Source organism: Metarhizium album (genome assembly GCF_000804445.1).
Source record: "Metarhizium album ARSEF 1941 chromosome Unknown scaffold_14, whole genome shotgun sequence".
Lineage (NCBI taxonomy): Eukaryota > Fungi > Ascomycota > Sordariomycetes > Hypocreales > Clavicipitaceae > Metarhizium > Metarhizium album.
In genome coordinates, this window is record NW_024467588.1 from 489,935 (window position 1) to 515,400 (window position 25,466).

At 56.4% G+C, this 25,466-nt stretch overlaps 9 protein-coding genes across 9 annotated transcripts; 4 read left to right on the top strand and 5 right to left on the bottom strand.

Annotated features, from left to right (window-relative positions):
- Window positions 1-370: 370 nt before the first annotated feature.
- MAM_05604 (indoleamine 2,3-dioxygenase-like protein) lies at window positions 371-1,945 on the bottom strand (the record flags this gene model as incomplete). The annotated part of the gene is made up of 2 exons (XM_040824402.1): window positions 371-1,397; window positions 1,491-1,945. The coding sequence occupies 2 exons, from the start codon at window positions 1,943-1,945 to the stop codon at window positions 371-373; spliced, it is 1,482 nt and encodes a 493-aa protein (XP_040677727.1).
- Window positions 1,946-3,324: 1,379 nt separating this feature from the next.
- MAM_05605 (uncharacterized protein) lies at window positions 3,325-4,884 on the bottom strand (the record flags this gene model as incomplete). The annotated part of the gene is made up of 1 exon (XM_040824403.1): window positions 3,325-4,884. The coding sequence occupies one exon, from the start codon at window positions 4,882-4,884 to the stop codon at window positions 3,325-3,327; it is 1,560 nt and encodes a 519-aa protein (XP_040677728.1).
- A 3,448-nt stretch (window positions 4,885-8,332) lies between these two features.
- On the top strand, window positions 8,333-9,704 carry MAM_05606 (arg-6; the record flags this gene model as incomplete). Its single annotated transcript, XM_040824404.1, has 4 exons — window positions 8,333-9,225; window positions 9,292-9,492; window positions 9,545-9,594; window positions 9,649-9,704. The coding sequence occupies 4 exons, from the start codon at window positions 8,333-8,335 to the stop codon at window positions 9,702-9,704; spliced, it is 1,200 nt and encodes a 399-aa protein (XP_040677729.1).
- Window positions 9,705-10,873: 1,169 nt separating this feature from the next.
- On the bottom strand, window positions 10,874-11,275 carry MAM_05607 (Crotonase, core; the record flags this gene model as incomplete). The annotated part of the gene is made up of 1 exon (XM_040824405.1): window positions 10,874-11,275. One exon carries the CDS (start codon window positions 11,273-11,275, stop codon window positions 10,874-10,876), a length of 402 nt encoding a protein of 133 aa, XP_040677730.1.
- Window positions 11,276-13,803: 2,528 nt separating this feature from the next.
- Window positions 13,804-14,694, top strand: MAM_05608 (DUF1711 domain protein; the record flags this gene model as incomplete). The annotated part of the gene is made up of 2 exons (XM_040824406.1): window positions 13,804-14,189; window positions 14,283-14,694. The coding sequence occupies 2 exons, from the start codon at window positions 13,804-13,806 to the stop codon at window positions 14,692-14,694; spliced, it is 798 nt and encodes a 265-aa protein (XP_040677731.1).
- A 2,326-nt stretch (window positions 14,695-17,020) lies between these two features.
- On the top strand, window positions 17,021-19,432 carry MAM_05609 (SPRY domain containing protein; the record flags this gene model as incomplete). Its single annotated transcript, XM_040824407.1, has 6 exons — window positions 17,021-17,841; window positions 17,913-18,136; window positions 18,201-18,328; window positions 18,398-18,644; window positions 18,701-19,216; window positions 19,281-19,432. The coding sequence occupies 6 exons, from the start codon at window positions 17,021-17,023 to the stop codon at window positions 19,430-19,432; spliced, it is 2,088 nt and encodes a 695-aa protein (XP_040677732.1).
- Window positions 19,433-20,277: 845 nt separating this feature from the next.
- MAM_05610 (uncharacterized protein) lies at window positions 20,278-21,320 on the bottom strand (the record flags this gene model as incomplete). Its single annotated transcript, XM_040824408.1, has 2 exons — window positions 20,278-20,673; window positions 20,748-21,320. The coding sequence occupies 2 exons, from the start codon at window positions 21,318-21,320 to the stop codon at window positions 20,278-20,280; spliced, it is 969 nt and encodes a 322-aa protein (XP_040677733.1).
- A 620-nt stretch (window positions 21,321-21,940) lies between these two features.
- MAM_05611 (Aldo/keto reductase) lies at window positions 21,941-23,113 on the top strand (the record flags this gene model as incomplete). The annotated part of the gene is made up of 4 exons (XM_040824409.1): window positions 21,941-21,992; window positions 22,071-22,525; window positions 22,554-22,635; window positions 22,725-23,113. The coding sequence occupies 4 exons, from the start codon at window positions 21,941-21,943 to the stop codon at window positions 23,111-23,113; spliced, it is 978 nt and encodes a 325-aa protein (XP_040677734.1).
- Window positions 23,114-23,556: 443 nt separating this feature from the next.
- On the bottom strand, window positions 23,557-25,236 carry MAM_05612 (uncharacterized protein; the record flags this gene model as incomplete). The annotated part of the gene is made up of 2 exons (XM_040824410.1): window positions 23,557-24,897; window positions 24,997-25,236. The coding sequence occupies 2 exons, from the start codon at window positions 25,234-25,236 to the stop codon at window positions 23,557-23,559; spliced, it is 1,581 nt and encodes a 526-aa protein (XP_040677735.1).
- Window positions 25,237-25,466: the final 230 nt, after the last annotated feature.

Sequence of the window (25,466 nt, forward strand, 5' to 3'; positions counted from 1 at the left end):
ACAAAGACGCTAGGATAACACGGACGCACAACGGGCTTCCAGCACGTCGGTCCCCGGTCTACGAGCCCGACGACGGTGCCGTCGACGAGGACCGGGCCGCCCCGACCCGCCTCGCACGTATGCCGCCTCGAACCCCGGGTCGCCCACGGCGAGATGCAGGATTGGGCGCCGACCAACTTGTCGCACCCGCTCGGCGGCACGAGCCTGGTCCTGGTCCATGTTTCACGACAGGCACCGCGGGAGACGTGGGAGAAGAACAACTCGGTCAACTGCAACGTGATGCTCTAGGCGCTGTCAGAAACTAAACCAGTACATACAAATCCAATGCGAAGCAATATACCCGAGGGGGAAGCTCCAAGCGCCGCCGTCTCTACGTCCGCGAAACGCCACGCTCGGCGCAGTACTTGTCAACCTCCTTCCGCAGGGTGTCCCTCTGCCGCAGGGCCGCGTCCATGATGCCCTCGCACGTCTTGCCCAGGCCCCGCGCGTCGTCCCTGCCGGCAATCTCGTTGATGTTCACCATCTCGGCCAGCACGGCCTCGAGCTGGTTCGGCAGCCAGGTGACGATGGGGCTGCCGCCCGTGGCCGTCGGGTGCGAGGTCCTCTTGAGGATGTACTCCCTGGCGAAGCACCAGTGGCGCCAGCGAAAGTCGCGGACCTGGTCGAGGATCTGCAGCCACAGGCTCCGCGACTCGCGCACCAGGTCCCTGTCCTCGTCGGTGGCGGGCCTGGCCCTGAGGGCGAGCGCGAAGCCGCGCAGGTCGTGGCGCTCCGAGACGTCCTTGACGTGCAGCAAAAAGTCCCTGTGGTTGCTGGGCCGGTACTTGCGGAAGTCCTTGAGGATGTCGGTCAGCGGCGTGTTGGGCATGGGCACCTGCAGCAGGTTGTCCATCAGGGGCACCATGGAGTCGTTGGCGCCGCTCTCGCCGCGGAACGACATGGGCCTGTCGTCGTTGAGGCCCTCGTAGACGACGCCGTGGGGGAACATGGACTGCGACGTGATGCCGAAGATGAAGGTGCGGAAGCTGGTGTACTCCGTGGGGCGGGACTTCCCCCACATGGTCTCCATGACCGAGTTGATCTTTTGCAGCGCGCCGAGGATGTCGCCGAGGCCCTGGTTGAGGGCGGCGCGCTCCTGGCTCGTCCCCAGGGGCGTGGTGACGCCGGACCCGACGCCGAGGCACTTGACGGTGCCGGCGACGAGGGGGCCCGAGTTCTTGACCATGTCGACGTGGACGAGCACGAAGCCGGCCTCGGACGAGGCGGGGTCCAGGCCGTGCTCGAAGGCGCGGATGAGACGGAGGTTGGAGTAGTCGAGGCCTCGCGAGGGGTCTTGGAGGCGGTAGTTGTAGAGGGCGTACGAGCCGGCGTACTCCATGAAGGGCATGAAGCCGGCGCTGTTGGCGCGTGTCAGCGGCACGATACGTGGGAGTACAGACGAGAGTGGCAACGTTGCGCGGCAGGGCGTGCTGGTGCCGGACACTACTCACATCTCGGCACACCGAGCAATGGGCCGTGAGACGTTCCTGGGCAGAGTCTGTCGGCCGAGGCCGTACTCCTCTCCCCGGACGAAGCGCTCGTGGCAAGGCTCCAGCAGATAGGCAGAGGCCAAGAAGGAGTAGTCACGGTACAGGGCGTTCATCATGGGCAGGTCATGCTTGTACTTGTCCATCTCGTCGGTGAGGTCGGGGAACTCATTGTCCACGACGCCGCCCAGCCTGCCCGAGGCGAGAAGCCCGGGCTCCCCGGAGAGCGTCTTGACAGGCATGCGCTGCAACAACGACTCGAGGGGCTCAAACTCCTTGGGCAGCGTGACGACGGGGTCCAGGCGAGGAAGAAATCCCCGAGTGGTGGACACCATGAAGGCAGGGAGGGACTTGTCGTCCGGACGAGGGTCGTCGAGGACCTGGAACTGGGAAGGGGGGACGGTGTCAATAGAGCCCATGGTGGACGGCTTTTGCGTGACTTGGCGTGTAAGTGTGTGGTGTGTGGTGATGGAAGCGTGCAGGTGGTGGTGTGAGTGGTGGTGTAAGTGGTGACTGCGTCCAAGTCGAGGGGATCGAGTCAAGGGAAGCAGACGAAAGAGAATAGAGTGACGGCTGGCACGCCTTTCTCGAGGACGAATGGAACAGAAAAGTCCAACTCGAGATCCGGGCTCGCGGCGCCGCCTAAGTACTCCGTGGCCGGAATGCATTCCGGCCTCACAAGCGGGGATGCATTGACGATGTGCGCAACATCGGAGCGCCAGACCCTCGGCGTGGCTGGTCATTGGAAGGGTGGCCATCGTGGCCTTTCCATTTGCCACGTAACAGAGATGCCATGTTGCTGCTGTCGCGGCCAACGACGGCCGATGTGCGCGCGGGCGGACGGGACGAGGACGCGACTCGGCGGCTCGCGGCCGACGGCCAGAGCGGCTCTCCGGCGTGTCGGGCCAGCGTCTGCCTGCGCAGAGCGTGAGCGAGAGCGAGTCCTGTCTGTTCTGTCCTCTGCTGGCTCTGCTGGCGCTGCTTGCTTTGCTTCCGGCCGTGCCGCGGAAAGTGCTCGAGGCTCTGAAATCCGGGGTAAACGGTCATGATTTACAATGCTCTCCCTCGCACTGGTCGTCCTCTTCTCGCATGGACACGAGGGCCACCAGCGGGCGGGACGGGGAGCCCGACGACGAGGAGATAAGGGCGTGCCCCACAAAAGACCCGCATCATGCCGACTCTGCCCGGCCCCAATCTGGCTTCTCGTTGGCCCATTGGCCGGAATCGTTCCGGCCACAGACGGCGAGATCGGACCCGGCTGTTGTGCCCACGCAATCAGACCTGCGGGCCTCGACGCCCCTTGTGTCGTGCGACGTGTGTCGTGTCGTGTCTTTTGGTACGGGGCCTCGTGCGGGCGGAGTAACAAGCCCGGCAAGGTTAGGCCTTGGAAAGTTTATTACTCCTCATGGTTGCTGCGCAGACAACCCCATCCCGGCACATGCATCGTGCGCTTCCGGGGTAGACACGCACGCGCGTACTTGGCGGGCAGCCAAGCAAAAAGAGGAGCTGGGACAATCTTGTGCTACCGAGTCTCGAGCCCCTCGAGGGCCTTGACCGTTGCATGTTCCGGCCCCGCCTATCACGGAGGATTTCCATATATATATGCCCAACAAATCCTGTCCCGGGACATGATTAGATACGTACTGATACATAAAGCAATACGCTCCACTGCCGAAGCCAAAACAAGGTCCAAAATGTCCGAAATAAACACCCTATCCTGCTGCCGCGTTGTATAGCCTGTATCCCCTGCCTGTCCCTGCCGCCATTATTCCCTCCTCTCGCCTTGCCGTCTCCTCCACTACTTGGATTCAGGTACCAGCACCGTCACGAAACCGGCCCGCACCCGGGGAGCAGCCTCGCTGGCTCCAGTTTCAACACTCGTGGCTGGCTCGGCCATCTCTGCCGCAAGGCCCCGGGTCACGGCCGGAGTGGCCATGGCAGCTGGCGCGCTGGCCGACTCGGCCGCGATGGGGACCACGGTGACAACCTGAATCTTTTCGCTCGGGCTGCTGGTCTCCGGAGAAGAGTCTGCTTCCTGCTCAGGCACGCTGTTGAGGGACTCTTCAGCTGTCTCGGCGCCGGTGTCGTCGTCCCCCGGCCCCGGGTCTGTAGTCACGTCTAGAGTCGTAGTTTGGTCACCAGGAGCGGTGGCGACAGTGTCCGCCGTGGTATTGTCGTTGGCGGATTCATCGGGAGCGACGCTCACAGATTCCTGGGATGCTGCTGTGGGATCCCCTGCCGTCCCGGTTTCTTGGACAGTCTTCTCGTCGACGAGCTGGGACGGTTCCGTCTTCTCGACAGAGGTGTGGTTCAAAGACTTGTCGTCAACTGCGACACTCGCCGCCGGCCTTTGATGCGCAACTTGAGAATTGTGGCCGGCCGCAGTGCCGTTGGAGAATTTGGCGGTGTCGTTGGAGAACTGCGCGAAGCTGCCAGAGCTTGGCGCCGCGGGGACATTGTGAGACACCTTGCCCTTGTCGATAGTCCCGCTGTTGCTGGCTTGGGGCTCCTCCGTGACACGGCCAGAGTCGTCGGGTGTTGCCTCTTGGGCAGAGCCCGTCGCTTTGTTGCGTTGTACAGCCGTGACTGTTGAACTGACAGTGGTCGTCCTGGTTATGGTCGTCGTGACAAAGTTGCCATTGACGGGCAACGTCTTGACTTCGACACTTTCCACCGTAGCTGGCACGACCCGAGTCAAGCCCGTGCGAGCTTGGCCAGCCGAGACCTCGGACTGGGGGCGATTCGAAGCCGCGTTACCGGTAGAAGGAGAGGAGTTGGGGTTTGCTTTGTTACCTCCCCTGTTGGGAGCAGCACCGCCCTGAGCAGACGACCCCTTTGTCAAGTCACTTGAACCGGCGGACTTGCTGGAGCTCTCACCACTGAGGGCAGATTCCATGCGGCAGGGCGCATCTCTACGGAACAACGGGTGTCCACTTACCCGTCCGTCGTCGTTCACAGCGGCTCTTGCCCCCAGATCGTACATCAAGTTCTCTGCGTCGCAGTCCTCATCAGCCGTGCTGCCGGAGCCATGCTTGTCAGAAGTCGGCTTGGATGCAGAGCCGCTGTTCTGACTTTCCCACGCCTTCACCTGGGTCTCGAGATCCTTCAGCTTGGTCAAGATACTATCAACTTCTGAATGAGGCACGGCCACGGCATCGCGCTCCTCTATGATGCTGCGCGCCCGCTTCACCGTGTAATGAAAGCGTTTGATGTTTGTGGCGTAGGACGGGATTCCTTGAACATAACGGTCGTGCGGACGGGTGCTTTCAGCACGAACGAGCGCTTCGTTGTCGTCTGAACCAAGGCCCGGAGGTGGATTGAGTGACAGGGCCCTGACGAGGTTGCCGAGCAAAACCATTGCAGCGACGATGAAGGGGTCAGGTGTAGAAGCTGCGGCAGAAGAGTAAAAGACGTGGAGCCTCTCGTTTGCTGTTTCTGATAAGACGGTCGCATTTCATGGGCTCTGGGAATATATCTCTTTTACCCTTGATGCTTGAAGCCGTGGCGAGCAACACATTCCAGTAACGGTGCCGTCAACGCTAGCAATTCCGCCCATGTGAATCAGGTATTGTGCTGACAGAAGGTGTCTCTGGGCCGCTCCAGGGGTCGCCAACATTCCAGAGGGCAGCTGGGGGTGTAGGTCACCATTTTCCGTCAAAGGTTTATGGTTGCCATGTCTGTATCAAAACTAATCTGGTAGTGAGTTGGCTGCAGTAGGAAGGCTATGTATGATATGACAGGTGAAGCACGGAGGCTTCTGCAGACATCAGACTGGCGTTGAGTTGATGCTTTGATTTTCCTGGTCTTCCCGTGGATGATGCTCCAACGTCAAAGATATCCCTTGAAAGCTGGCCAAAGCTTCTCGAATATCGCTTGGGGTCATCATTCCATAGAGAGGCAGCGAATTCGTTGAACTGAACTGGTGACGCAATCGGTTTTGGAGATTATTTCCCCAAATCGATGCCACCGTGACGGTGACAGCCTTTCACAGGGGATGACAGACACCCACCTACGTCGTAAATTTACCCGGGGCAGTCGTCTTGACTGGTATGCAAGACAAATTGAACAGAAGCTCATTCTTCGTATTCAGCTCTTCGACGTAGGTCTCCGGACATTGCAAACTATTTGGCATGTGGCCATGCCAGATGATCCACCTGCATGATACAGATAACTTGCATGCCGAGACAAACCGAGATAGTACGGCACCAGGAATGATGATTCGACTCTTCAAGTTTGACCGCTTGAATAGCCACCCCTGTGGCGTGGAGGCTATGAGATCTGTCATGTGTGCATCCATCGACTTACAACATATACCTCGATGTGTAGGCTACGAGGCGACTTCAGGGATCATGTTCTCTTGTGCTCTTGGCTCATTTTAATTTAATCGACCCATGTGCTGATATGTTATAATGACCTCTGATTACACAAAAGCCACCGAACGCCCTCAGAGCTGCAAGGGGGTTGGGAGTTGGGGGTTTCGGCCAGCTATTTTCAAGCACATTAGCCACGCTGTTGACGCAGAAACTGTCGTGCAAGAAACTCGCATATTGATGATTCCAAAGAGCGTGTATTTACCGTGACCAGAGGCTGTGTCTCAACTACCGTCCCAAGCTTCGAATTACTTGGCCACATTGCCAAATATGTACTGACCGCTTCAAGCAGTGTCGATAGATGATGCCGAAGAAGAAGCTATCAACTATCAACTACTCCGTACCCAAAGCTGAAAGTTGGCCAGCAGTCTTGGTCCTGTTTTCCACTTTTTTGTCTTTCAGGTCAACCCCCGTCTGTATCGGACTGAGGCTTGGTCATTAAATGGCCTTGTCTGAGGCTCCCGCTGCGCAGTGATCGAGATCTCCCCGCCAGACCATGAGAGGTGGTGAAAAAGGAAACTGTCTGAGCCTGGATTTGGAACACCCGCCCCCAAAGGACATGTTGGCGGTAGGGTTTCGAATTCAGTGCCTTCGAGCAGGATAGTGAGATTCAACTCAGCCCCTCGAATCACACTGAAAGATATGGGCACACAAAGTTGATGAGGGATTGGCTGGTCCGACTCCCATTTTTGCAGAGGGCATTCGCCGCAGCGTCAACAACAAACCTGGTTGGCCGGATCCTGGATGTAACGGGGATTGCGTCAAACCCCTGGTTGTTCTTGGTTTGGGAGCATGGGCCATATTCGGGTGGTGAAATACTCGGCAGAGAAACGAGAGACCGGGAGAGCGCACCTTGATACAGATGTAACCAGAAGTTCGCGCAGATGCCGCACTCAATTCGTGGTCCGCGGAGTCGTGTGAGGACTTGGAAGGCTTGAGAGTTGAGTCTGATCAGGCAAGAGCAACCCTGTGGGGCCCGGCGGGTCAGTGGGTCAGTGGGTACCAAGTTACTTGCACAACGGCTCTGGCAGGCTCACGGGCCGCTACCGCTCACTGGCTGATACTGCGTCAACCACATCATCGCTTCCCTTCCATCTCCCTTCGCCATCTCCCTTCACCGGCTAACAGACTAATGAGACAGTTTTAGATCTCGTGCGAGCCAATGCCTGATTATTCACGCTTGAATCCGTCACGGCCAAATCAATACGCGTATCATGTCCGCAGACGCTACCCCAGAGGAAGAATGCACTAGAGATTCCGCACTGGACATCGCCGACTGTACTCTGTACGTGCGCGTCACTTCGAAGGCGATGGGGCATACTAGTACTTAATGCAGACCATGTCAAAGGCGTGGGTATGTCTGAACTCCTGGAAGGTTAGCAGATGACGAACATTACGGCAGGACCTTTAGATCCATGGAGCGAAACCAAAGGCCCGAGAGTCTACAGTCAAGAAGCAACGAAGAATACATCTTCTGTCAGAGCATTGTCGTCAACCCAGACGTTCTAGTAGCTGGTTTCACTTTTTCGCCATTCGAAAGTACAATAGAATCGTCAGTTCTTTCCGGAAGAACCGTGGCCGAATCTTTCAAGCATTAAAGTGTGGCAAGTTTAAATTGAATGCTTTTTGAGTAACGAGAGGCATCTGTATGCGCCCGTCAAGTTGCTTAGCGGCGTGGGAGACGACCGGTTCTCAAGCTGCACACCTTCAAGACAATTCACGCTCCCGCATGAGATGCCACAAAATGCTTCGTGAACCGATGACATCGCAATGGCTGCCACACGTTCTTTGCCCAAGTGCCCTGAGTACTCCATGAAGATCGAGAAACTGGTTTGCCAGCGTCGCACCGTCACGAAGCCCTCCACCGAGCCCATTGTCACATCATCCGCCACAAGGAACATCATGAGTGTCCTAACCTTCACTGGGGACCCTGAGTGGTGCCAATTTGAATAAGCAGTCCTCCTACTTCGACTTGAGATTTTTCCTCACCTACCCGGCATAAAAGTGACTAGAGCCGGGGAATGATGAATGCGGCGGACCCCCGCTGGTCACGTGGCCGGATATGGGGTCCAGGCTTCAGCCTCCAGGTTGTTGTGCTTATTATCTCGGAGTATAAATTCAAAATCTCTAAACATCGCCTTGAATATTCAAATAAAACATAGAAAATTACAAACATGGTATGCCAATGAAATAGACTAATTTTTATTGATATGTTCCATATGGATTAAACTGCGAATCGCGTTTCCCATTACGAGGAATACCTGCCCTGTCCATTATGTCATCAGACCCGATCTCGGCCACGGCACAGAGGAAAAACTGCCAAGGTTCAAGTCGGAAAACCCACCTCGTCGCGAGAGTCACCCCTGGTCAAGAGCTCTTTTCCAGCTCTCGTTCTCGACATCACCAAGTCAATTGGCTTGAGAAGCGCCCAAAATCATGTTCTCTCCCACATCTGTGGCGATGCGCACCGCCGCCCGCGGAGCTTTTCGACAAGCCACATCGTCGTCGTCGTCAATCACGGCGGCTCCAAACTCTAACCGAGGCCTCTCATCTTCGCGTCCCGCATTCAATCAGGCCGCGGCATGCATTGTTGGCCGGCAAAGGCGAGGTTACGTTGCCACGACGAACCCCAACCCGCCCCTCGGTAAAAAGAATGCCTCCAACGACATCCCGTCTCGCATTGGCCTAATTGGAGCCCGAGGATACACCGGCCAGGCTCTGATTGATCTTCTTGATCAGCATCTCTACATGGACCTGCAGCATGTATCCTCACGAGAGCTCAATGGCCAAGCGCTCCAGGGGTATTCCAAGCGCGAAATCATCTATGAGAACCTATCCCCCGAGGACGTGGCCCGGCTGGACACGGATATCGACTGCTGGGTCATGGCTCTCCCCAACGGCGTCTGCAAGCCTTACATCGAAGCCATCGACCAGGCTCAGAAGCATACCGGCCACAGGAGTGTCATCGTCGACCTGTCCGCCGACTACCGGTTCGACAAGCAATGGACGTATTCCCTCGCCGAGCTCACCAAGCGGTCCACCATCTGCCAGTCGACCAAGATCTCAAATCCCGGTTGCTACGCGACTGCCGCACAGCTCGGCATCGCCCCTCTGCTGCCCTTCATCGACGGCAACGGGCTCATTTCCATCTTTGGCGTCTCGGGCTACAGCGGAGCTGGCACCAAACCAAGCGACAAGAACAACGTCACGCTTCTCGCAGACAACCTCATCCCGTATTCGTTGACGAACCACATACACGAGCGAGAAATCTCTCACCATCTCGGCGGCGCCAAAGTCGGCTTCGTCCCGCACGTCGCTTCGTGGTTCCGGTTAGTTGGCGTGATTTGAAAATCGCCGGATTCCCAAGCTCCCCTGACTAATTGACTGCGCTGCAGCGGCATCCACCTGACCATCAACATCCCCCTCAACGAGGTGATGAATTCTCGCGATATTCGCCAAATTTACCAGGACCGATATGCCGGCGAGAAGCTTGTCAAGGTGGTGGGAGAGCCTCCCATGGTCAAAAACATTTACAAGCGCCACGGCGTTGAGATTGGAGGCCTCGCCGTTGACAGCACGGGCAAGCGCGTCGTCGTGTAAGTGGGCTGGCGACGGTTGAAGTGGACCGGTAATGCTGACTGCGTGAAGGTGCGCTACGATAGATAACCTGAACAAGGGCGCCAGTACTCAGTGTCTGCGTAAGTATCCGTGCCAAAGCGAGATGTATTGGACTTGCTAACGGGCTTCCTCAGAGAACATGAACCTTGCGCTTGGATATGCAGAGTATGAGGGCATTCCCACCATGTAAAGGCGGTGGGTATATTGAATGGGACGTCCTCGTGGGAGTCGGCTTAGATATCTTACATATATATACATACATGGTAACATGCATGCCTTTGAGGGAATTTGTCAAGGTCTGTTATAATATCTTTGATAGAAGCTTTTATGCTGCATGTACCTCGTGATCTATTAACCATGCTTCCGTGCTACCCTACTTGCCCCGTACTCCAATTGATCATGATGCTTTTGACATGTATTTGAGTGCAGCAGTTGATCGGAGGATAGGTACAGCACGGGGAGAGAGGGGGGCCATTCCATCAGTGAGCAACTGTCAGTACTCATGTGTAATATAGACAGGCCAGGCCTTTGTTGTTGTCTGTTTTACGGTTAATTGGAGCATCAACCCTTACAACACAGTCAACAACTGGGGTTGTGTTGTATTCGGACATGGTCTGGCCCAATCTCCTACGACCGCCAGCAAGGTTTTCTTGATTGCAAACCATGATCCTTATCGAATGTACTGGATGACAATTTTCCCCTCTTGTACGTTGAAGCAAGAGCGGAAGGCCTTTGCATCAAGTTCCTGTGACGATCGGATATCTGCCTACATTGTTGGGCACGGAAAAGACTTGCATGACATGGAGGCAGCATTTTGCTCGGTGCCAGGATATATGGCGTTCCCATATAAATCAAAAGGAATGACATATATCACAACTTTTTTTTTTCCACATCAATCTGTATGATTCGCTGTTTCCAGGTCCATCCCTCCTTTTCACCGCATCTTTGAAACCGGACAGCATCGCCGTGCTCTTGAATGCAATGCCCTCGGGAGAATTCCGCGCGATGCCATCAAATACGGTTGCCAAGCGTTGGCTCGACCGCACGGAACTCTCAATCCCACTGTTGATAACTTGTTTGTGCATCCAGAGCTGGTTGATAGGCACAGTCTTGATTCGGTCCGTCAACAGATTCACTGTTTCCTCCAACTCGGCCTCGGGGACGGACTTCAAAACTAGGCCCATGGATGCGGCTTCCTTGCCATCTACAAGGTCGCCGGTGAACAACATTCTCTTTGCCTTTTCAGACCCAATTCGATGCGCCCACATGGCTGTCGTTGGACAACCCCATACTCGACTCGGCGGGTAACCAATCCGAGCATCATCTGCCATGACGACCAAGTCGCAACGTAGGGCGATATCACTCCCCCCCTGCGACAGCTGCCCCGTGAACTTGCGCTATGGTGGGTTTGTGGCTCCGGAATAGCTCTGAGTGACAGTCGGTGGCTTCGCCCATGGTCAAGTAGTCTTGAAAGGCGTCGTAGCCTTTGCTTAGGTCCTGACTACCTTCGGTTTGACCACGTTGGCCATGTTCGGCATAAATGCCCAAGTCATAGCCCCCGCAGAATCTGGGCCCATCTCCTTTGATGACGATGCAATGTGCCCTTGAGTCCAAGTTGGCTAGCTGAAGGGCGGCTCGTAGTTCAGCCGGAATATTCTGGTCGATTGCGTTGAAGTGCTTTGGCCGATTGAGGACAATGTACGCTACTTTCCCATCTGATGACGTTTTGTAGATGACGGACTTGAACTCGTTATGCTCCATTGTGACCCATGGACTGTAGGGCAGCATCGCTTGTAAAGTTGTAATGAGAGGGGGCAATAGGCACGCCACGTCTTGAGATTGAGATGTTCCGCAATGAGAATTCGGAATCCTTGTTTTTTCGCTTTTCGAAATTAGAGATGTGACCCGCGACAGGGCCGTGCCGAGGTGGCAATGATGCGATAACATCAAGCAGAGAGACATACCTAGGCAGTTATGGCTTGCTCGTGAAGCCGGGGCCACCCCACATTTCGGCCAGCTCGTCTTCCCGCACCCGACAATCATCACGAACGTCTTTCGACAAATGTCTTCCTGGTTGTTCTTCGGCCGGAAGTCCACAGGGCCATCGCCGCATTCGTCTTTCATTACACTTTACATGAAAATTGCATGGCGGTTCACATAACCTGTGTTGCGCATGGCCAACCAACAAAGTCCGACTCCTGACAGGCAGGACACTCCTGCAGGGTCATTGATGCGTCTCGAACGAAGTCAAAGTGGGTTGATCATCCTTTTCTGGCTTATTACCACTGGAAGCTTGTGGAGTTCCTCTGGCGTCTGGCTGGCTGACTTGGCTGGACTCTGTTCAATTTGCTGCTTGGAGCTGAAATGTTCACTGTGACGAACCAAAGCCACACGACCTTGATTTCCAGAGTCTGGACCACAGGGATGTTCTCTGCCATACACAAAGGCTTTCAGGAGCGTATCGACCTGGTGACGAAAGTAATCCAACGACGATCTGGTGGAACCTCTAATCTCTGCCAGCTCAACGGCCGTGTGATGCCTTTGGGGGCGCCGCCATCACAGGCTCGTAATGGGGTTGGTTGACTTGCGGCTGTCGGCCGCAAGAAAGCAGCAGGTTTGAAGCGTCCAAGAGCGCCCAGTCGGAGTATTGCTCGACGCTCTAATAACAGATGCGAAGTGGTTGGCGTAGCACACGACGATCTTGTATGCTGTTCACGTCATGATCGCTTCTGAAAGAAACCACAAGGCTGAACGTTTCGCAACCCCCTTCCACCCTAGTCGTCAGTATCCGTCTCTATCTGAAATTGCAATACCAAGCGGGATCAGCGTGGGTGCATCAAAAGCCCAGGTCATTGCGGTCTCAACACGTGTCTGGGGAAGGTAGCGAGTCAGGCAGGCGATCGCTCTTTTGTTGCTCCCGTCGCATGCCGACTTCTTGAGACTGGCCGATGATTACCAGTGCCGAGTGGCTACGACCATCAATCCGGGCTCCCTCGCCACCTGGCACCTGGAGCGTGGCTGGAACGAGATGGAAGCGGCAAAAGGTTGTGCTCGAGAATCACCACCGCACTTGAGTCGTCAGACATTGCGGTGGAGTCCGTGGCCCGGTTTCGAGGCAGCCTTGTTCTTCGTCTGGCGGCCTGAAGCATGAAATACTGAACAGCCAGCCAGCGGGGGAAAAATTAGCCTGCACTCCTGCATAGTGTTGTTCCTGGGCACAAAATATGCGTGTTCATGGGTTCTACGTCGCAAACTTCACCATGTTGCAGGGTCGGCAAGTTTTCTTTGTTCTGTTCCTTTCATCACCCGGCGCTCTGCCCAAGCCCGGCTGTTGCGATGCTATTCGCGGCCAGGATCGCTCCTGCCCACCAGTGGATGCGACACCAGCGTCGAACGGATCATGGTACCTAGCTCCCATTAAGGGTAGCAGAGTAACTGGCAGTGTGGTGTTTCAAACCTTGAGACGCTAGTGCGTACTTTGTCGCAGGTGCACGGTACACGCGACCTCTTGTTTCCAAGCGCGCCCCTTTTGGTCGGGTCCCTAGTCGCTAAGCCGCTTTGGGCAACACCACTCAATCGGCAGCAAAGGAAGGGCAGGGTCGGCGGCGGGAAAGGAACCTCCAAAACCCACACCCCCTTCGCCTGTTGGTCTTGGGTGAGCGTCACGGTCCAGCGTGCGCCAGCGTCGAAAGAGAGAGAGAACCTTTGCCCGATTTCTTGTGCGCCGCCTCTGGCACCGAAAATTGAGGATGAGACCATGGTCTACGAGACAACGCAACCCCAGAAAAAATGAAAGCGCCTCCGCCCTCCCTCCATCCCCAACTCTCCCCTCTTCATCATCCTTTTTCCATCGCCATCATCACCAGCACCATCATCGCCGCCGCCGCGACTTGAGAAAAGGAACCCACGTGCCTCCTAGCATCACTCCAGTTCAACGCCGCCCGACGAAGGCCCCTGGTCTAACTCAACTAGATCGCACGTTCAAAATTGATGCTGTACGGCATCACAGCCATTATTAAACAAACCTTGACCGTACATTACACTTTGTCATCGACCCGTACCTACAGCACTGTTCACGAACCCTCGTCCATTTTTGGAACCAGGACACTTGTTCGCCTTTGTTCATCATCAATCGGCTGAACAGCAGTCGTTTTGTTCAAGGTTTGTTGCGGACATGTACCTGATAAATCTCTTGACCGTCTACAGCAGAACGAATGCTTATACATCTTATAAAAAATCCAGACCTCGTACGCGACATTCCGACGGTAGAAAAGCGCACATCAGCGGATATGCCTCCAAAGGGTGACGGTCGTCGTAAATCTGGCGGCAAGCCAGCCCTGTTGGTCACACTCAAAATCACTGCGTCTAGATTACGCGAAGTGATGCACGCCGAGTCTCCCGATGCTGAGTCGCCCGTCCGAAAAGAGTCCTCCGAGCCGAAAGACTCTGGCGCCTCGCCCGCTCTGTCTGCCCAATTTGCCGTGTCTGGCGTGTCAAATGGCGACAATGCTTCTGATTCCAACACTGCGACGCCGGCAGCCGAGGGAACTCCTGCCCCTTCGTCAGTGGCACCTCCAACAGATGGCCGAAAGAAAGGTGCAAAGAGGTCTGCAGCTACTATAGATGGGCTGCCAAAGCCACGTGGGAAACCTGGCCCCAAAAAGAAGCCCAGATTGTAAGTCTTGTCTTGCCGCCCACACATCCCCTGGAACCTGCTGGATGTTCGTTACACGGTTCGTAGTCAAATTCTGACATATTCACCTTGCAGAGAGGATGGCACAATCGACCACGCCGCTGTCGCTAGGATGCAAGCAGCCAAACTTGGCCCAAAGGCCAACCAGGGGGCCATCAATGCCGGCCTTCGCGCGCTGGACCGATCTGGAAAGCCTTGTCGCAAGTGGGCTCGAGGTGGCTTCAAGCTGAAAAGTTTTACCGGCGTAGTCTGGGAAATTCCTCGCTGGACTGCTCCAGCGGCAAAGAAGTCTGGCGAAGATGACAACGACGAGTCCGGCGTTGCCTCGGCTTCTGCTGACAATAGCAGCGGCAAGGAGAATAAGGTCAATGGCCAAGAAGAAAACAGTGCCAATAATAGCAACGCTGGAGGAGACGTCGAGATGAACAGCGTTCCCAGCATCAACGCTTCCTCACCGGCTCCCATTGCACTCACTGCTGCATCTTAGTTGGCGACCTTGTTTCCAACTATTCTTTGCCCCTCCTCCTCTGCATTTCCGCATTTCTTTTTTCGCCCTTTCCACTTTCCCATTGCCCGGGGTTGGAGCTGGCCAGGCGTCTACGTCGGGCCATCTGGTTGACTGTTCCCACATGTTTTCGGGTTATCACGGTACTGGACCGTTGGCGTTTCATGGTTTCGGGGGCGAGTCATTGGAATCACAGCCTAAGGATTTAAAGGATATAACACGGTTGGCGTGCTGCATGTACATTACTGTTAGAATCGGGTCCGTGTCAATAGCGAAGTGGCCAATACATTGTGGTATCTCTTGGTACACTGCAGGGAAGTCAGACTGCAAATAGCTGACGGCTGAATGGAAACAGTCTCTCACATATCCATAACTAGAAGCCCTGGGCCCCGAGCATTAAATTAGTGCAGGTGTATCATGGGCCATGGCCGCGGCCAGTAGTACCGATGGACGCTGCTTCAATGCCGGGTATACACATTCACACGAATACATAAAATGCATCAGAAAATCCACAAGCGCAGTGCGTGATACGCAGCAATCTAGCGGTATGATCAACTGCTGTTGACGTCTTGGATGTTCCAGCACACGAGGTCGGCTCACGGATCACTGCGTGCATTTTCCGACTAGTTTGCAGGTGAAACGACAGCCGACTTGTACCTGGTTTGGACGCGACAGTTCAGTGCTTTTACTGGATGGTGCTAGGCAAGAAAACAAGGGGAATTCATCCGTGATTCAGGTTTGAATCGGCCCTTGTCGATGCTCGGGCAGACAGACGGGGGCTTAGTCAGGCGAGCTCGCGGACGCTTTCGGCCAAGGAAGGGCCTGCAGCAGGGGCAGCGGGCTTCTTGGTCGTGGGCCGTGGGCCGTGGGCCGTGGCCGTCCATGCCCATGAATTATTACAATTTACATGCTCCGTACGGGCCTCGTGTTGTCACGGCAAGGGGTCGGGCGGGTTTGTTTATCAGCATCGCAGGTGTAGGGCGAGGAGGGACATTTGCTCGTCGATGGGTGGCGCTGAAAAAGTAAGGGCAGACACACGTCTGCTTGGCGGCCGAGCCCAGACGACTGATACGTTGACCGCAATGCAAGTTGGGAAGCGATGCAGCAGTGATGGAGAGAATCTGATTGACCATGGGGCCAACTGCCGCTACCCAAGGAACGGGCGGATTGCTCAAAAGGTGACGAGGCAAATGCCAGCGTCTGGTTGTTCTCGTGCGTAGGGATGACGAACGTGGCATTCGTATTGAGGGGAGGCGTGAAGGATTACCACCATCCCGATGCAGAGACGAGACGGCATGAGCTGGACGAGGAAGTTGCGACGAGGCGTTTTAGCGGCCAGCGGCAGCAGCCAGCAGCGCAGCAGCAGACTCGACTTTTTACCAGCCTCTCGGTACTTAAGTAGCCGGCCATCATTGGAAAACTGTGGACTGCCACTGGTGAGGGCAAGCAAGGAAAATGTCAAGTGCTGGCTGTGAAAGCTGCACTCGATTTTTTACTCGGCGCCCCGTCGACTGACCAGCGAGCCTGCACCGAGCCTGGCACTGTGTTGTGTCGTCCGCAGCGCCTGCACAGCGCCTGCACAGCGCCTGCACAGCGCCTGCACAGCACTGGAGCAAGGCCGAACCGCCCCTGCGCGCGGCCCACTGGTGATATGCACGCCGCGTGCGCACCAGAACCTGCCCGTGCCCGTGGTGCCAGTGGCAGCTGGTTCCTTGCACGGAGCACCGAGTGCCCAAGAGCTCCGACCCCCCTCCGTTGACGTCCCAGACTCCCCTCCCAGCCAGTCTCCTCCAAGCGCTGGCATCTGCCTGGTGTCAAGTCTGCTCATCCAGCAGCCTTCAATGCCTGCCGACGACACCCTCGTATCCCTCGACAAAGCTCCATTCCAAGCCAGCACGGCGCTTGAACCTCTCATCCGGGCCGTGATAGAATTCCGCTGGGCAAAGAGGCCAACGTGTCGCCTCGTAGCACTTGACCCGACCCGGGCCTCAGCAGCTACATGCTCGTACCTCCGCATCCTGGGATATCGGGTCTGGTGGCACACCGGCGCACTGGTCACGTCGAGCAAGCAATATTTGAACCCTTCAAGCATCACCGGCTCAGGTGACGAACTCTAGTCCAAGAGAGCCTGGCTGCTCAAGCACCCACTTGCCTGCGTGGCTCGCTCGCTCTTGAACCAGCCCTGTTGAACGGCCATCTCGCATCTCGCATCACGGCAACTGCCATCCACCCGCACCACCCGGCCAACCCAACTTTTGAGCCCCCCAGGCACGCACAACACCCCTTCCTGCTCTCTGATCTTACTATCATGGCTAGCCTGGAGCAGCATGGCTCTTCTGGTTTCTCAGACTCAGACTCGTCAGCTGGAAGCCCTGGTCGACCGCAATCCCGCAACGCCGCCACCTACACCCCCGACCCGCCGCGTCGCTCCGGCCTCGGTTCTCATTTCTTCACGCATCCTTCCCGCACGTCCATCCTGAGTCCCAGTGGTGGTCTCCTGCTCGATCCCGTGCCCGGCCTCGTCTCAGCGACGTCGCGTGCCGACAACAATAACCTGCACGACTCTGGCCTCCACGACGTGGCCACCATGTGGAAGACCAGCGGCACCCTGCCTTCGTTTTCTCGCGGATTCGACATGTTCATGGCCCCGATGTATCCAGAAAGCTCAGAGTCTTCTTCCAAAGACCACGATGCCTTCTTCGTCCCGTCGTATCTGTCCGAGTCCACCTATGTCCACAAGTTGGAGGCCGCACACAGGTCCAAGCTTCAGGCTCGGAGAGAGGCTGTCAAGCAACACAACCAGGAGATGGCAACTGGATTGGCCCGCAGTCAGACTGGTCTGAGGATGTACCCGACGTCAGTTGGCACCAGGCCCCACACGGGTCTGGAGAGGCCCGGCTGGCCAAAGTTGGAAGACGATCTGACACCTCTGCCGAGTCGCTGGAATCCCGGGGACTCGTGGGGGTCTATCGAATTTCTAGAAGCTGGCCGATCTTTGAAGTTTATCGGGCCGAGAAGTCATCAAGATAGGGACCACGAGGCAGCTGCCGTGCGAGCTGATTATCCCATGCCTGCAGAATGTGGAATATTTTACTACGAGGTCCAAGTCCTATACGGAAAACGCGACGAGTAAGTCAAATAGGCATGGGAGCCTCGCTCCGACACCCGTCAGCTCACGCAGCGAACTGACAATAGTGCAGTACTACCATTGCCGTCGGCTTTGCCACAAAAGCTGCTACCATGTCGCGGCCAGTAGGTTGGGAAGGCGAGACGTGGGGATATCATGGAGATGATGGCCGTTGCTTTGCCGGCCAGAGCTCAGGGCGGGCATTCGGTCCAACGTTCAGCACAGGAGACGTCGTCGGATGCGGCGTCAACTTCCGCGATCACACTGCATTTTTCACCAAGAACGGCGTCAAGATTGGTAAGCCTTCTCGGCCGTCAAGAAGTTACACATGTGGATGGCTCTTCTGATGTGACATGTCCAGGCGTGGCTTTTCACGACGTCACTCGAACTAAGCTTTTCCCTGCCATTAGCCTTAAGAAACCGGGCGAACATATCATGGTCAATTTCGGGCAGGCCCCTTTTGTTTATGATATTGACGATATGATGAGAGTGAGTATTTTGCACACATAATTTTTGAGACCATGCTCCACGCCATCACATCTACTAAGCCGGAAATAGGAGCAACGGAGCAAAGTCCAAAACGAAATTGAAAAGACTGATATTTCCAGGCTTGAACCGGGAATGAGCGAAACAGATCTCATACAAGCCTTGGTCCTACAGTTCCTGCAGCACGATGGCTATGTGGAAACAGCGCGAGCTTTTGCGGAGGACATAAAGCTGCAAAAGGAGGCTTTGAACTTGGATCCTAATGTTACCGTCGATGGAGTCAATATTGAAGATGACGAAGATGCTAACAACAGGCAAAGTAAGCTGATGCGTGGCCACCTGCTCACCACTGGTGCTGGCTAACACGTCATGCAGAAATTCGAAAAGCAATTCTCGAGGGCGACATTGATCGTGCGCTGAAGTACACGCAGGCCTACTATCCCCCAGTATTCGAAGAAAACGAAGATGTTCATTTCAAGTTGTGTTGCCGGAAATTCATCGAAATGGTGCGTAAAACGGCACAGCTGAGAAGCGCAGTCGACACCAAGATGAGCAACGGACATGGACCCGGCTCGAGCTCTGTTTCGCAGGACATGGATGTTGACTTGAATGGCGGTGACAACATGACTTGGAACGAGAATTCCAACATGGATGCCGATACGCAAGATGTTCAGTTCGAGCTGCTGAAGCTGGAACAAGAAATGCTCAGCTACGGACAGTCCCTAGGAGCCAAATATGCAAGTGACCCGCGAATTTCCGTCACCAAGGCGCTTGGAGAAATATGGGCACTGGTGGCGTATGCCAATCCTCTAATGGAAAAGAATGTCAGCTATCTGCTCGATAAGAAGGGCAGAGGAGCTGTGGCAGAGGAACTCAACTCTGCCATTTTGGGTAAGTGTCGCTATGAGGCACGGCGTTCTGTCTAGGCCAAGTTTTGGTGCTGACCCACGGACAGCGTCGTTGGGCAAATCTTCGCAGGCATCTATTGAGAAGCTCTATGCGCAAACAAGTGTCCTACTGGAGGATCTTGGAGCGGATGGCAGCGCAGGTGCGTTTGTTTCGGTGCAGGATGTTGTGGACAGCATCAAGGCCGGGCCACGACTGTAGAAGGATTGGAACTAAAGATGGTCTGTCACTCATCATGGCAAGTTATCGAAGCTGTCCCTTGTCGCTGTTTTGTATTAGTTGTGCGGCGTTGATGGCGCTTGGTAGCTTTTCCCTTTCGCCTCGGTTTGGCCTCTTTCTCTCTCCTCTTATTTTTTTCCCCAGTTCAGCATGGCAAATTGGGCGTGTAGGTGGGTAATGAATGGTCTTGTGAGCATGTGATATCTGGATTCAGAGGTGGCGTTGCATGCATTTCACCTGCGCTCGTTTGATTTGCGAGATTGGATGCTTAAGAGGGAACAGTGGTATTGTGCATGGTTCCGTTCCGATCAGCACCTAGGGCCGTACGTGGTAGATGGTGACTTTGGGGAGGGCACGTGTAAGTCGAGAGAATGATAACGGATACGGAGCAGCGAATTATAGACGGAGTCCATATCCCGTCGTGGCATGCAGTTGTTCTTGTTGGTCTTTTGTTTTTCCGAATGGAGGCTGGCGGCACATGTGTGCTGTGAGTAGTTTACCTGGCCGCCGTATTCGTGCGGAGTTTCAATAGATGGGATGCCTGCCACACCGGCACTGCGGCCAAGCCATATGTGCCCGAGACTGCTCATCCGTGCTCGCCTCGCTAGGAATTGTGTGAGCAGAAGCCCGAGTCGCACATCAAATCTAGACAAGCACAAGGGGCGGAGAATAGCCGGCGAGTCACGGGTGTTTCCAGACATTGAAGCCGCCTGTATAAATAAAGCCAATGCAAGTAATGCTTGCCATGGCGCCTAGCGTACAGTAATGTACAGCTCCAGTTCCAATTCCACCGCAACTTGCATGTTGCCACGTGCGCGCTTGCGCGGCTAGTGCCAGCACCGCTCGTAGCACCGCTGCCGGTGCTCGGCCAGATTCTCACAGTCGTCGAGGCAGGCCCTCAGCGCATCGTCCTGCCATCCGAACGAGGCATCCAGAATGAGGTGCGTGTACGCAAAGACGTCTGCGTCGAACAAGCCCGGCTCGTGGGCGCCAAAGAACCACTCGTCTGAGGATAGGAGCGTGTCTAGCGCCCGGAAGGCGGTTCGGGCGTCCGCGTACAGCTGCGCGGGGACGAGGAAGGGCCGGCGTGTGGTTTTGAGGATCTCGGCCGTCGCGGCGGAGCGGAGGGTGTGCAGGAGCGGCGTCGACACGAGCCGCGAGGGGGGGAGGTAGAGGCTCGTCAGGAGGGCCGTGTGTCTGGGCGAGATGTAGAGCGCGTGGAGCTGGGAGCGTGAGCAACGAGCATGTCGGGACACGTGTCGGGAGATGTTCTCGAGAGAGAGGGAAAGGGACGTACCCACGCTGGACGGATGGACTGGGCCATGAGCGAGAGGTACGCTTCCGTCCTTGGGGACGTGGACTCCCGGATGGGCGAGTATGTGGAGTGTTTCTGCGCGTAGTGGGCGATCTTGCTGCCCGTGAGGGCAATGTCTGGTCTGGAGTCGGTCGACGGGGGGAGCAGGAAGGGGAGGGCGCCGGACGGGGAGGCGTGGTTCGTGGACGGGACGAGGTCGACTTCGATGTTGGCCATGCGCAGGTATGTCTGGTGGTTTTTGTTTTGTTTCCTGTCAGATGCACGCGGGTCGTGGGGGTCTGGGGTTTGGGGTTTGAGGTTTGAGGGGGGGGGTCGGCGAACCTGCCACTTGAGACAGGTGGGATTGAAGCTTGGCCGTCCTTGGAGCGCATCCTCGTGCGACGAGAAGACGTAGAGTTTTGCGCGGGGACGGGATCGGTCCGGTGCGCGGACGGGGAGAGGCTCCGGCCCGTAGGTGCACAGCGGGAAGAGATTGAACAGGGAGCGGATGGGACGGGGGACGGCAAAGACGCCGGCGTCGGGGGGCGCGCTGGGGGCCGCGGGCGCGGCGGCCATGGCAAAGGGCCTTGTTGGGATGGATGGGATGGTCGTCTGTCTGCGTTGTCACGATGTCGAGGTTTGGAGATTTTTTGGAGTTGCAACCGTCCAGGCGGGGCAGGTGGGGCGGTGGTCGAGCTGGCCCCACACGGCCTTGGCGACGGGGAAACGTGGGGAGCGACTCCAGGCCGAGCCGGCGATGGTTGAAGCACAAGATGCGTCGCACGGCCAGCCGGCAATCGTGCACAGGTCTGGAAGAGACCTGTCCTGCGGACGCCTTGCATCTGCTTGTATGTCACAGATGAGCCATGTGTCTGGCGCGCGCGCAAACAAGCCGTCTTGGGCCGGCCACGACGACGCTTTGTTCCACGACAACCAAGAATTGTTCGCGACTCTCGAGCGGTGCAGTGGCCTTGGGCGCCGCAACATGACTGATTGCCTGGGACTTGGTGGCAGACAGCATCTTTGATCCATGAACTATCAGGCAGGGTGGGCTGTGCAAACGTCCATGTCGGTTGGGATAAAATACACACCACCACCAGTGACCGGCGACCTGACCACAATCTCCCGTCACCACTCGACCCTCAACAGCCAGGAAATATACTGCTCCCATCCGTCCTGCAGGCCCAGCCATCGCCATGCCCACCGTTGTTGGCAAGCAAGTCGGCCCAATCGGCTACGGCCTCATGAGTATCAACCCCCCCCCCGTCATTCCACAACGTCAAACCTTGGGCCTCGAAAACCGCTGATCGGCCCCCAAACCTCCAGGCCTCGGGCTCGGGCTCGGGACAGCCCCCGACTCCAACTCGGACGAGTCCAGCCTGGCCGCCATCAAGACCGCCGTAGAGTGCGGCTGCACGTTCCTCAACGGCGCCGAGTTCTACGGCCGCGGCCCGGACGACAACTCGCTCGCCCTCCTCCGCCGCTACTTCGCCAGGTACCCCCAGGACGCGGACCGGGTCGTCGTCAACATCAAGGGCGGCCGACACTCCAACATGGTCCGCTTCGACGGAAGCAAAGCCGCCGTCACAGCCAGCATCGAGCACTCGCTCCAGCAACTCGGGCCCGCGGGGAGGATCGCCCAATGGGCCCTGGCAAGAAAGGACCCGAGCCACGACTACCAAGACGAGACGCTGGCCGCCATAGACGCCTTCGTCAGGAGCGGCCGCATAGACGGCATCTCCACGAGCGAGATCAACCGCGAGACCCTGCGCAGCCCGCAGGTTCCGCATCACGGCCCTCGAGACCGAGCTCTCGCTCTTCCACACGGACCCCCTGACCAACGGCTTGCTCGCGGCCTGCGCGGAACTCGACATCCCCGTCGTTGCGTACTGTGAGTTCCTTGTCCTCCCATCTCGCGCCGCTTGGCCTCGTCCACTGTGCTCGACTCCTGCAGCGTCTGCTGATCGACCCCGACCCCAGCGCCCCTCGCACGCGGCCTGCTCGGCGGCCGCATCAAGTCCATCGACGACCTCGCCCCGGACGACCCGAAGCGCCGCCTGCCGCAGTTCCAGGACGGGAACCTCCAGGCCAATCTCAAGCTCGTGGAAAAGGTGGCCGCCCTCGCCCGGGAGAAGGGCTGCACCCCGGCCCAGGTCTCGCTCAACTGGCTCCTGTCGCTTTCCAAGCGGCCCGGGATGCCCGTCATCATCCCCATCCCCGGGTCTTCCGACCCCGAGAGGATCAAGGAGAACGCCACGATTACGCACCTCACAGACGACGACCTGGCAGAGATCGATGCCATGCTTCGGGGCTTCGTCGTCGCCGGAGAGAGGTATCCGGCCGCGTACATGGGGCAATTGCAGCTGTGAGCGGCAAGCTGATGCCGCTGCGTGTATGGAACGAGTGTCCCAAGGTGTTTTCCTTTTCTCTTTGACTTTGACTACAACACTACATTGATGTCGAACCCGCTTGCGGCTACGTCCGGCCCCAACATGACCCGGGGGGTTCTTTGTTCTTGTGTACGTTTCAACGGTGAAAGCCGCCGGTCAGCCCATGGTTTGATTCGATGCGCCTTTATTATCCTTTTCTTCATCCTGCGTTGCCCGCTATTAGCTATTAGCTATTATTATTAAGAATGCAGCATGCGCGCGTCGTTGAAATGACTACCAAAAAAAAAAAAAAAAAAAAGATCTGATATGACGTTTACAGCACATGTCATGTCACCCACGCCAGTGACCCCAGTGATCCGTCCACGGCCAACCCCAGCTCTCGCACGGTGTCAAGGTGACGAAATACATCTCTCAGGGCCATGTCAGAACGAAGTCCTGACGGATACTTTGCGCGTGGAATAATTGTAGAACCGGATACAATGCCCCGAAGTGGGCGAGTTCACCGACTTCTGCAGGTTGTACAACTCCTCCTCGACCTTGATCCACACCTCGGGCTCCAGCTGGCACGTCATCCAAAAGTTGCCGCCGAGATCCTTGCCCAGCACGGCGCAAACGCTTTCGTCCAGATTCGTGCTCTCCATGAGATAGTACGCCGTGGTCACGCGTCCGGGGGGGTTCCACCGAGGATTGTCGAACTCGCCGGCGCACACAACCGCTGGCGAGAAGTCGGCGGCCGAGAAGAGTTGCAGCGGGGAAAAGTTTTGGAACTCGAGACACGGCATGTTTGACACGTCGCACATGGGGAGCGGGTTCTTGCCGCGCCTCTTCTTGTCGATAATGTGCCTCGCTAGGGCGAGCAGTTGGTGTTCCGACATCTGGTCCTGCATGTTGTGCTTGTGGTGGAGGGCGATGGCGCCGATTGTATCCGTGGCTTCTTCGGGAGACATGTACGAGTAGGCCGGCAGTGTCAGATTTTGGAGATACTCTCCTGACGGGTCGCGAAGCGTGGAAATGCGGCACCGTAGGTTGACCATGGACGTGGACAAGACACCCTTAGGTTTGGGGTCAGCTGCGGCCTGTAGTTTGCTCATCCAGGCCAAGATGATGTCCGCGGCGCTTGTCATTGATCGCTGGACGTCGTCTTCCAGTATGCTGGCGATGTCTTTGCGAATCTCCTTCATGAAGCTGTCGTAGATAGCCTGGGGGATGAACACCATCCTACTCTGCAGTGGTTTGTGGCTCCGTCGTGTCCACCATTTCGAAATCGGGTTCTGCGACAAGGCCTTGAGTTTTCTGTCCCTTCTGAGCTCGTCGAGGTTTCTCTCTCGTTCGGCAATTATAACCAGCTTTACGAGCGCATCCTCGCGCGCCCCAAAAACAGTGGCAACCTCGTCTGTGCGTCCTGCCATGCATAGCGACCAGTTTTGAAGGAGTGCTCTGAAGCTTGCCGTGTCCATGGAGTTGGGCGGCCACGAGAGGGTTACGATGGTTGCGTCTCGGAACGAAAGAACACGAAGGACTAATTGGGACAATCCCCCGTCCACAATGTCCTGCACGGTTGAGGGGACTCCTGGCGGAAGGAAGTGAAGGCGGTAGTCCGAAGGATACCTCTGAGTGAAGGCCCTTTTGTTCGGCAACACGAAGTGCTTTCCAACAGGGTCGCTTTCAATAGGCGTATCGAAAAACTTCTCGTGGAAGAATGTGCAACAAGGGGTCTGCGCGGAGAATTCTTTTGGGGCATATGCCTCCATGAAGCCATCACCCTACGACATGAAATCATCAGTGTCGTCACGCCAAAAGGACAGCATGTCGTTTCCACCATTCTTCATGTCAACCAAGGAAACCAAGGACTATGAACTTACCCGGACCCGTAGTCGAGTCCCGAGCTTCTTCCAGTCCCCAATCTCCAGCAGTTTGCAGAGAGATTGGTGCAAGAGAGCTGCAGAGAGCACGTCATTGAAGCTCAGGACCCAGGTGACCAGTTCCTGCTTCAGTGTGGACTGATCCAACAAATGTACCGGATATACCACCGCGTCATACACCGGAGTCGACTTCTCTATCGGGGCCTCTTCAGGCCGTGAACCACAGCACAACAAGACCATCTCGACGAAATCTCGGTACTGCTCACCTTGAGCTAAAGCTCGGGGACCATGGGGAGACAGTGCCGAGAAGCAATTCACAATTGCCCTCGCGAGGGGCCGGCCGGGGGGGATGGGAAGACACGCGCTTTTGTAAAGAAGGTTGACGCTGTTCAAACCAAAATGGGCCTTTTACTCAACTAAGGGTCTAAATCAAACGCACCCGCGTCGAGACATCTCTGTGTGCCGCATTT